This window comes from Garra rufa, chromosome 13 (genome assembly GCF_049309525.1).
Source record: "Garra rufa chromosome 13, GarRuf1.0, whole genome shotgun sequence".
NCBI lineage: Eukaryota > Metazoa > Chordata > Actinopteri > Cypriniformes > Cyprinidae > Garra > Garra rufa.
The window spans coordinates 15879938-15891958 of NC_133373.1; the positions used below are offsets into that span (position 1 = coordinate 15879938).

General features: G+C 36.2%; 1 protein-coding gene across 1 annotated transcript in view; it reads left to right on the forward strand.

Moving 5' to 3' along the window:
* LOC141283190 (exostosin-1) overlaps positions 1-11621 on the forward strand; it is a 370248-nt gene extending 358627 nt beyond the window's left edge. Inside the window, 2 exon segments of the mRNA XM_073816472.1 lie at positions 8755-8926; positions 11054-11621. Coding sequence (XP_073672573.1) covers positions 8755-8926; positions 11054-11239 — 358 coding nt within the window. The 3' untranslated portion in view covers positions 11240-11621.
* The last annotated feature ends 400 nt before the right edge of the window (positions 11622-12021 follow it).

Here is a 12021-nt window from a genome sequence, read left to right on the forward strand (position 1 = left end):
GGTGTAGTTATTGCTACTACAGTAAATGCATGGTAAATGATAGTGATTATCGTTCTACATAACTGGTGGACTTAACCTGTGTGACCAAATTCCAAAATCAGAAAGCATATTATATACACTGTAAAAAGCTTTCACCAGTTTCAACTTAAAAACTTAAGTTTAGCAGCTGCCTTAAGATTTTAAGTGAAATCAACTTAAGCCATTTCAATTTACAAGTTATATCAACTAATTTTTATTGTAATAAGTTAAAATGACGAAGTTTTAAGTTGATTTAACTTAAAAACTTAAGGCAGCTACTGAACTTAGGTTTTTAAGTTGAATCTGGTGAAAACTTTTTACAGTGTAGGAGTTTTAATATTTAACATCAGCCACTATCACTAATTAGTAATGGTTGAGATCAGACAATGCAGAATAAGCCTTCTGCTTATTCATGGTAAAATCCATAAATAATAATTGAATATATCTACACAAAACAAATGACTGCCAATATGTCTGAAAGAAAAGCATATAAGGTTTTGTAGGGCTAAGCAATGTAAATAGTTAAGTAATGAAGTATTAAAAAATAATTTTGTACATAATAATTCATAACTGCCTATTTTACATAACATTACTGTGCACAAATAACATTTTAGTGCACAAATATTGATAAGCCCCACCTTGTGCTCAGCATACCCAAAGATTAATTCAAATTCTGCATATTAATATCATCGGAACTCCATGCAGTTTCTATAAAACTTTAATGAGACTCACTATACTTACTTATTTTTTCTTAAACAAAAATAGTAATAAAGTATCTTTTTAAATGTACATATCTTTTCACGTTGTGATTTAGCATTTTCATAAAACAGCAAGAGAGAGAAAAAAAATAAAGAAAGGCAGAGATAAGTATATAAAACTTTTTGCAAAGAACTTTTGATTCATTTGTTCTAATTGTTTTAGAGACCCAGGAACAGTTGTGGATTAAAGTGTGTGTCATCTGAAAATATCCGTAGTCAGTTTGCCATAGCTAATACAACCTGATTAGCTGAGTTTACTAATCCTTTACAAAAATAAGCAAAATCCTTTGCTTGTTTTAATCTGCTTACTTGCTTAGCTTCTTCACAGGGCATTACATACACAATAACCAAAAAATAACTCTAACTTCTGTATATTCAACTATTGGGGAAAATTCATAGGGCCAGGTCTGATCTTAAACATTATTAACGCTTGTCTTGGGATAGATTGAATATGCAGAAGGGCAAATGACATTTAATTTAAAAGGAATTTTAAAGGAATAGTTCACTCAAAAATCTAAATGTATTGAAAAAAACTCAGGCCATTCTTAAACTGTTTACTTTATTCCTTCACAAGCAAAAACAGTCCAAAAAAGGTCCTAAATAAATATATTGGTGGATTTTGGTGTAAGAGGAAAACAGGGGATGGAGTTGTCATCTCACATCAACATTATTGACTGGATAAAGTGGATTATTGACTCATATTTTGGCCAGAAGTGATGGTTAAAATGGCTTTAATGAAGGATTTTTTTCTTACAAACACAGCTTTCCACTTCATAAGTTAATTGATGGACAGGAGCTGTTTTAGTTACTTGTGGATTATTGTGATGTTTTTTATCAACTGATCGGACTCTCATTCTGATGGCACCCATTCACTGCAGATGATCCATTAGTATGCAAGAGATGTAATACTAAATTTCTACAAATCCATCTCTTTAATGAAGAAACAAACTCATATAGTATTGGTGTGTACTATTCTTTTAAATCTGATCTCACAAAAAGCTTTTTTAATGTTCTTTTTGGAGCTTAATTAACCTCTAGTCACTCTGTATGCTTCTACTATTAAAAAAAGATAAGTGTGAACAGTTTTCAAAACTACTCATTATGTACCTTTTTTAAATCGAATTTCAAATATTGACAAGATATGTCAGCAAATAAATGGATTTGAGCATGAAGATGTATTCTCTTACTGTAATTCCTCTTCCTTTTCTAATCATTGCACCTCAATCCTCAGTGAGCTATGTAGAAGGAAAAATGTATAAACAGTCACACATGACATTAACACTTCTCTGAACATGCTACATGTTCACATGTGAAATATGATTCTGTAACATTTTTTTCATAGCTGGAACATCATGCAGAGTCGTGAACCAAAGTCCCTCTGAAGATATCACAAAAGACTTTTATACAGTACCTTGATTTCCCTGTAGAAAGAAATGTATTGTTTCTGTAGCTTGTCAAATATAACTCTAAAATACAAATGATATCAAGAATCATCAAGCTCCACATAAAGCTTAACTGAGTAATATATTTTCTCTTAAATCTAGCACATAAATATTCCTCAGTCATCTATCTCTAGTGATCCCAATGTGAATTCATCTTTCATCATGAAGAGATACAATTGACTCTGGTACACTTTTGTTACTATAGCATTAATACTAGCCTCTTAGGGACATTGGGGTAAAGGTTAGATTTAACTTGAACTTTTGGTATAAGAAACAATTAATTGACAATACTCCCAGTTTCTGCTTGTTAAAAAGTTGGTTAATAATAGTTTTATTAATTTAGAGTCATCCTGCGGGCCCCTTGGAAGCTTTCTGAACCCCCCTAGTGGGCCCCTACCCCTGGCTGAGAACCACTAGACTAGAATATATGGTATAAATTATTTTATCTGTAAGGAATATGTGTGTACAGCAAAAGCTGCAGTATGGTGTACCTACACTGTAATTATGTAAAATTAGTTAAACAATGTTTAATAGAAATATTTGTTCAGCCATTCAGCATAAGTATAGAATGGGTTTTAAACTGGATAATTTAATTAAATACCATTTATTAAACATGTTAAAGATTTAAGTCAGACAATTTTTATTTCATTAAAATTGTATGACTTATCGCCATGATAATATCTACCAAGATAGCTGGCAGTAAAAATGTGAGAATCTGTTATGTTAGTTATGTTACATTTTAACCAGTGCCCTAGATATAACATTGTTTGATTTTTTAAAGAATGTTTGAAAGAAAAATGTTTGAAAGTTTAACCCTCTGGGGTTACAGAAACATAGAAAGACATCCAAAACAAAGGAACAAAAACACAATGGACACCATTCAGCACCACCTACAGCACCATAGCAATAGCAACATTCTAAAACACTCAGATCACCTTAGAAACCACAGAAACATCCTGAAAACCATCCACAACACCCTAGTAACAGCAATGCTGTAAAACACTCAGAGCACCTTAGCAACCAGAGAAACAACCTCAATACCATCCACAACATCCTAGCAACAGCAACACTCTAAACCATTCAGAGCACCTTAGCAACCACACAGAAACACCCTAAATACCATTCACAACATCCTAGCAACAGAAACACTCCTAATAACCTAGAGCACCTTAGCAATCACGGAAACACCCTGGACACCATCCAAAACACTCTAGCAACCACATAGAAACACTCTGAAAACCATCGGTCGCAAGACTCTAAACACTCGGATCACCTTAGTAACCACAGAAACACCCTGAACACTAGCCACAACACCCTAGCAACAGCATAGCAACCACTTAGAAACACCCTGAACACCATCCAAAACACCCTAACAACAGCATAGCAACCACACAGAAACACACTAAACACCATCCACAACACACTAGCAACAGCAATGCTGTAAAACACTCAGATAACATTAGCAACTAAAGAAGCACCCTGAACACCATCCACAACACCCTAGCAACAATATGATAATGTATGTATTATAGTATTTCTATTTATCATATTGTCATATTGTAAAGCACCTTAGCAACCACAATAGAAATGCTGTAGTAACCATCCAAAACACCCTAGCAACAGCATAGCAACCACACAGAAACAGCCTGAACACCATCCAAAATACCCTAGCAACAGCAATGCTGTAAAACACTGAGAGCACCTTAGCAACCAGAAAAAACACCCTGAACACCATCCACAGAACCCTAGCAATAGCATAGCAACCACAAAGAAACACCCTGGACAGCATCCTCAACATCCTAGAAACAGCAACACTCTAAAACATTTAGAGCACCTTAACAACCACAGAGACACCATCCACAACATCTTAGCAACAGCATAGCAACTACATAGAAACACCCTGAACACCATCCACAGCACCCTAGCAACAAAAAATGCTTTAAAACACTCAAAGCACCTTAGCAAACACAGAAACACCCTGAGCACCATCCACAACACCCTAGCAACAGCAATGCTGTAAAACATATAGAGCACCTTAGCAACCACAGAGACACCATTCACAGCATCCTAGCAACAGCATAGCAACCACACAGAAACACCCTGAGCACCATCCACAACACCCTAGCAACAATATGAAAATGCTCTAAAAGCACCTTAGCAACCAGATAGAAACACTGTAGTAACCATCCACAACACCCTAATAACAGCACAGCAGGGATTTACAGCTTGTTGAATCTTCAGTCACAGGTTTTTTGCGGCTCTCACGGAATTTGGACAAGAGGCTGGTACGAGGTCAGTGTCAGGTGCTTGTAAAAGGCGAATGTGCGACCTGCTGCGATAGAGATCGCTCAGAGACAGGCTGATATTAAAGCAGGTAATAAATGTTCAGTCTGACAGTTTCACTAGCCATATTTTAACGATAAATGGCACAGGTGAGATGGAGTTCACAGTTTGTTTTAGCTGAAGGTCTCTGAACTCATCACTCACAACAGAGCCGCACACGTGCACACACACACACACACACACACACACACACATGCAGACCTTCAGACTGACACATCACACACCCGACACACAGATTAACCGCTTTGCTACTGGTCAGCGAGCTGACACACCACCTGCAAAGTGACCCCAGCTTAAAGTGTGCAGGAGAAAAAGACATAAATAAACGTGTGAAGAGAGATAAGCCACCTGCAGGGCTGAGAGAAACGCTGTGACGGCTGTCCCTCAAAGAAAGAGAGAGAGAAAAAAACAGAGGGAAGGAAAGAGAATGACAGAAAAGACGTCTGCAGGCAGGAAAGGAGATTCGGTTTAATAAGTACGGCGAGAGAGAGAGTAGGTGTCACTCAGAAATTAAAACATCTGTCTTTTGAGGTTCTCACAGCAGGGTGGCCTCTCTGTCTATGCAGGATATCATGACTATACTCTGAGTCTCACCCAGAGGAACATTTTATTACTCATAGGTTGCTCTTTATGGAGCACTCATTTAAGTTTTCTTAGAAGATTGTCCTAAAAGAATATATGGATAATTCATAGATTTTCAAAATAGAAGATTCTGTAATAATTTACTCACCAAAATATGTATGTATTTATTTATTTTGTGGAATAAAAAAGTAGCACTGACTTATAAAAAAAAATACAATGGAAGTCAATGGGAGCCAAAACTGTTTGGTTATCAACATTCTTTAAAATAATTTATACTACAGAGCCATTGAATGCTTGAATCTGATTGGCTGGCGAACGTTCTAGAGGTGTGCATTATTTGCAGGGAAAAGCACAGCGAACGTAGTTCCAGGCAGCTTTTGACCGCAGTACATGTCTATATCACTTCGCCAACACGATTTCAGTTATTTCAAAGGTCCTTACAGCCCAAAACAGCAAAATAACCAAAACCCACAATGACACTGGCCAAACTAATAAATACAGTAAACAACAGGATAAAAACTACAGATTATGTCCATGTTTTTTCCACAATATTACGTTTTGTTATGTACGGAAAGCACAAACTCTATTTCTCTCGCTCTCTCTCACTCACAGACGCACACACAGTTAGCACTCACGTTAGCATTAGTGCATCTCTGACGATGACGATAAACAACTTAAAAACGACATGACAGTTCTCACGCGAGGTAACAACGGCGTGGTCTTGAAGAAAATGGACTTAAAGTTTAACAGTCAGTAGAGACGATGCTGCCAGTCACCTTTGAGAGACACAGACTTGAGAGAGGTAATTTACGATCTTAAACTCTCTCCCCCCTCTCTTGCTGTCCATCTGCTTGTCTGTCGGTCGGTCTAAACTGCATTATTAAGCGCATTAGTTTGCTATCAACGGCTCAAGTGTTGTTACTAGGTCTAAAATGACTAGCAACGAAGCTGTTGGATGAGCTGCGTAAGAAATTAATCCTACTCACAATGGCGTTTTAAGGATTAAAATCGGACGAATGTCTTGAAATATATCATCTGATCGATGTCTTGAGATGTGGTAACTGTAGTATAAGCAGAATAATTGACTTTGGGCCGTAGAATTCTGCGAAAATAATGCACACCCGAGGTGGAACGGCCACTCCGCTTCGCATCGTGACCACATCACCACCTCGGGTGTGCATTATTTTCTAAGAATTCTACGGCCCATCGTCAATTATTCCTTACATAATCTATCTATCTAGCTATCTGAGTCAACAGCAATCGTCAATTATTCCTTACATAATCTATCTATCTAGCTATCTGAGTCAACAGCAAAGACATTGGTTAAAGGGATAGTTCACCCAAAAATGAACATTTTATGTTGATCTGCTTACCCCCAGGGAATCCAAGATCCAACATCATTACCCTCAGTGTTAAAAGAGACCGATTTATATGGAGTTATGTCAGGATATAAATTAAACTTTAATAAGACAGAAGCTATGGAAATTGGGAGTAAATTACAAGAAGGATTTAATGAGAAATATGATTTTAAATGGAACCAATGTATTTAGGAGTGAAAATTCCAAACAAAGTACAGAATTTATATAAGTGTAACTATAATTACGAAACTAATATAAGAAATGATTTTAAAAAGTGGAAAATAGTATCATTATCTTTGATTGAAAAAATATGTACTATCAAAATGAATATACTCCCATGATTTTTGTTTCTGTTTCAAAATCTTCCTGCTTGTATACATCTTAGTCATTTTAAAAAGTGGCATAGTATTTTTAGAAGATTCATCTGGGATGAGGGGAAACCAAGAGTAAAACTTAAGGTTATTATTGTGTAGGTGAAACTTTTGAATGTTGGAGAAGAATTTGCATTTGTGATAAAAAATTTGTGATGAGGCGATGGTTTGTTTAAGATAAATAGCAAGAGATCCAGATTTTAAACCAAATATTTTTGATTATACATTAAGGTTTGGGCTAGCAAAAGAATTTAAAAGATTTTATTAAATTTACAGAGACAATGAGATGGAGACATTTGAGAACATAGAGAAAAAATATGTTATCTGGGAAATTATTTTTACAAATATCTTAAAATCTAAAGGATGACATTAAAATAAAAACTTGATATTCACCCTCTGTTACGTTTTATGATTAAAGTTAGTAAAATCAATAAACTAGATAACTTGATAGGACGAATAAATAATATATTTAAAGAAATTAAGGATGGGGGTTTATACAATATTAAGACAAAATATGAAACTGGGTTAGGTAATAAAATACAGAAGAAGACTGGAATGAAGTTAAATAAAAAATAATCTAAGGACTACGCAATCACCATATTGGCAAGAATATGCCTGGAAAATTAGTATGCGATATTTTATAACACCAGAAATATCTTTCAAATACAATCATCTATTTTCAGGATGTTAGAGAAGCTGTGGTGAATTTAAAGCCCATTAAATTTGGACAGAAGTAATTCAGGTAAAAGGAAAAACTTTTCAAGAAATCATATATAATAAAAATACAAAATATAGTTTTGGGTATCGGACCTATGTTACTTAGTAAAGATGAGTTATAATTATTTAGAATATTGAGAATCACAGCTCTTAAAGCAATAACTAAATTTTGGAGAAGGCAAGAATCCCCAGGAATAAGTGATAGGTTAGACATAGTCTCTAAAGTACACTCTATGGAAAAGATAACATATGAACTCAAAAGTAAAAGTATACACTTTGAAACCCCCCCCCCCCCCCCCCTAAAATCAAAGTATCCACCATAAACAAAACATTTTATAATAATTACCCATTTACATATTCCTGCCTCTCCTTTAATTTATTTATTTATTGTTTTATTTAATTATTAAATACTATTATCATTTGATGTTTAAATAATATTATTTCAATTACTAGGAATTAGGGATCATATGTAAAATGTGTGTAAATGTTATCTTTTTATTTATTTATATAATTTTGTTAATGTGTTGGTGGTGGGTATTACCACAGGGGGGGGCGGTGAATGGAAGAGAATACTGAGGAAAAAAACAAAAGAGGAATAACCATTGGTAAAATGTTCATGTCTGTAAGGCAAGTATACACAGAGTTTTGAAGTTCCACGCTCAGAAAGCACATCCTGTTTGCTTTATTTTACAATAGCACAAAGTTTCGTTGTTATTCTGATTGCAACAAATAAATGTAGAGTCTTTACAGATTTTAAAGATGTATTATTTTTTCATTATGACCAAAAATGACAGAGTATTTTATGAGCAAGTTGCCTCCATCTGTCATGCAATAAGCACACTACTTACTATTCAGCGTCCACACTCCGCACAGACACTTGAATAGCGCATATTTTTCTAAGTTAACATTAGATTGAGCAACCATGTAAAGTGGCTACTACTTACATATTTCAGAAGAAAAGCCATATTTGAGGTCAATGAAAGATAGGTGAGCATTTGGGTATCCTGCCCGATGTACTATATTACCACATAGACCAGATTTTAACCTGTGCATCAGGGACTCCGTGACTTTGTGATGTCTTCTTGTCGACTAATGGTTAGTCAACTCTTGGGGGCAGCCCTACTAATAAATATTTGTATTTATTCCCTTTTTTTTTCTTGGTCAGGTATTATCATCACCTGTACACATACTACCTGCCGACGTCTCTGCTGTCAATGGTGGACCAGTTGGCCAACTGTGAGGACATCCTCATGAATTTCCTGATCTCTGCAGTAACCAAACTCCCGCCAATCAAAGTCACTCAGAAAAAACAGTACAAGGAGACCATGATGCAGCAGGTATGAGTCTGTGTGTGTATACGGTTTGTAAATAGACGAGTGTGTACCCAGAGTGATTCCCTATTGAGGTCAGAAACGTCTGTGTAGTGTGTGATGGATGAAGAGCCCCAGGGCTGTGAGTGTGTGTGGATCTGATTCAGCAGTATTGGCCTGTTTGATGAATGTCTTCATGGTAAGGCGAGATTAATGATTGACAGCAAGGTTGCAGTGCTATCCTTCTCTCTGTCTGTCTTACCTGCTTCTCTCCACTCTCCCTCTCTCTCAACACTCTATTTGTACATTTTACTTTATTCCAATAATAGGTCATCTCTTTGAGTCTAATGGATGCTGATTAGTAAGTAATACGGGTGGGAATCATAACAAACCTGTATTATATTATATTATATTATATTATATTATATTATATTATATTATATTATATTATATTATATTATATTATAACACAGTGCTTTGCAAAAGTATTCATACCCCTTATTTTTTTCACATTTTGGTATGTTGCTGCCTTATGTTTAACTGCTTTCAAAAAAATTCTGACATTATTCTACATGCAAAGAAACAGGTTTTTAACATCTTTGCAAATTTTTCAAAAACAAAAACTATGATGATTTCATTGCATATGTATTTATACCCTTATCTGGGACAGTTGAAATTTAGCTCAGGAGCATTCACATTGGTTGTAGATGTTACTACACTTTAAATGGAGTTAACCTGTGGCAATTCAATTACATATCAATTAATTCGATTGAATGGGTATGATTTGGAAATATAAACATAGTAATAATAAAAAGGTCTGACAGCTAAAAATGCATATCAGAGCAAAAACCAAGCCCTGAGGTTAAAGAAAATGCATGTAGAGCTCAGGAAAATGATTGCATCAAGCCACAGATCTGGGAAAGAGTTCAAGAAAAAAATTATACTGCATTGAAGGTTCACAGAAGCATGTAGTCTCCATTACTCTTAATGGAAGAAGTTTGAAAAAACTAGGACTCTTCCTAGAGCTGGCCTCCTGGCCAAACTGAGCAATGGATGGAGATAGGTTTTGGTCAGATTGGTGACCAAGGTCCGTTGAGCTCAAGTTGAGCTCCATGATCATACGTGGGGATAGGAGAAACCTACAGAAGGACAAACATCACTGCAACACTCCACCGATCTTGGCTTTATGGCACTGTGGCAAGACTCAATCCTCTCCTCAGTGAAGACACATGAAAACACTTGGAATCTGAAAAAAAAAAAAAAAATCTAAAGGACCCTCAGACTGTAAGAAATAAGATTTTCTGGTCTGATGAACCTCAATTCCAAGCATTATGGAAGAAACCAGGCACTGCTCATCACCTGGAGAGTACCATCCCAAAAGTAAAGTGTGCTGGTAGCAGCCTCATGCTGTGGGGCTGTTTTTCAGCGGCAGGGACTGAGGGACTTGTCAGAGTAGAAGAAAAGCTCAGCACAGCAAGATATAGAGACTGCCTTAATGATACCCCAGTCCAGAGCATTCAGAACCTCAGACTAATACTTACTAATATCTAATACTTACCCAAGGTACTTATTTCAGGTTTTTTATTTTTAATAAATTTACGAAGTTGTGACAGTTCTGTTTTTGCTTTGTCATAATGGTGTATGAACTGTAGATTGATGTGGAAAAAAGTAATTTAAAGCAGTTTGACATAAGGATGCAACATAAAACGTGAAAAAAATGAAGAGTTGTGAATACTTTCGCAAGACACTGTAGGATAAAAACTAAATGGCTATTAGCGGATTTGAATCTTAAATTCTCAATATCTCTAAAATTCTGTAACCAAACAAAATTTATGAATGATACAAAATGTCTTCAGTATATTTTGTGTTCCTCTGCTTGTCTAAAGGATTGGATGCATGTAGGTCTGTATTAGCACATTGTAAGCTGGTTTAACAAGCAGCTAGACATCCTTCCACAGTGTTTCTCATGAATGTAAGGCCATAACTGTCGTCTGTTCTCTGAGTCGTGAAATGAACACTCCGTGTTCGCTCTGTTTGTCAGTGTCTTCTAAAGTGCTGCCCAATTCCAGCCCAATTCCAGTAACACGTTCCTGCTTTCATTCATAATCTGCCTGGTGAACCATACACAGACCTCTCTCTCCCTCTCTCTCTCAGGGCTCTAAGGCGTCTCGATGGGCCGACCCAGACCACTTTGCACAGCGTCAGTCCTGCATGAACTCTTTCACGAGCTGGTTTGGCTTCATGCCTCTCCTTCACTCTCAGTTGCGTCTGGATCCCGTTCTCTTCAAAGACCAGGTCTCTATCCTACGCAAGAAATACAGAGACATCGAGAGGTTGTGAGGGACCTATCCCTTCTACACTCCGCTGAACTCATTCCCAAACAGGCCTGCAGTGTTGAGTTCACCTGGACTCGTAGAGACCACATACAAATACAATATATTCCATCTACAGAATAAATTATAACAAAATATGCAACACTGAATGGTTTTATCTGCAGCTGAAGGTTTTGTGGCAAGCATTTGCTCAGAATAGGACCGGCTCCTTGCGTGTTGGAATTTGTTGTCATTGTCGGTGTTGTTGTCTGCAAGGGCCGTAGGCGCTGCACACGTATGAACAGGAGGCAAAAGAGGTGTGTGAATGGATGAAAAACAGCTCAAAGTGTCACCTATGCCTGCAATATGTATTTTAATTTCAATTATTTTTTTTAAAGAAATACTTTTTTTTTAAAGAAGCCTAAAAAAAATAAAATCTATGAATGCAAAGTGGGTTTGCACCCTAAATATTGACTTTTTGTATCATTGTATTGTGTTTGTCTTTGAATACATCTTTTTCCTTCAGAACACAAATCATTTTTGTACTTGATATTTTGAGAAAATCAGCAGTCAGTTTCTACAGCTTTGATTTGATTTGAAATCTAGCACAGAGCTGTTTAATTGTTTGTGAGCATGGTGTGAATTATGAGGGACGGGGTGTTAATTAAGGTTTTAAACTCCTTAAAGTTAAAATTAAAGGTTGGGGGCAGGGTCTTTTTAAATACATATTTTTTTTTACATATACGTTGACACCTGACAGAATGTGTTGTGTTGCATATCTGAGAGATGCAACACACATTAGAAGCGGTT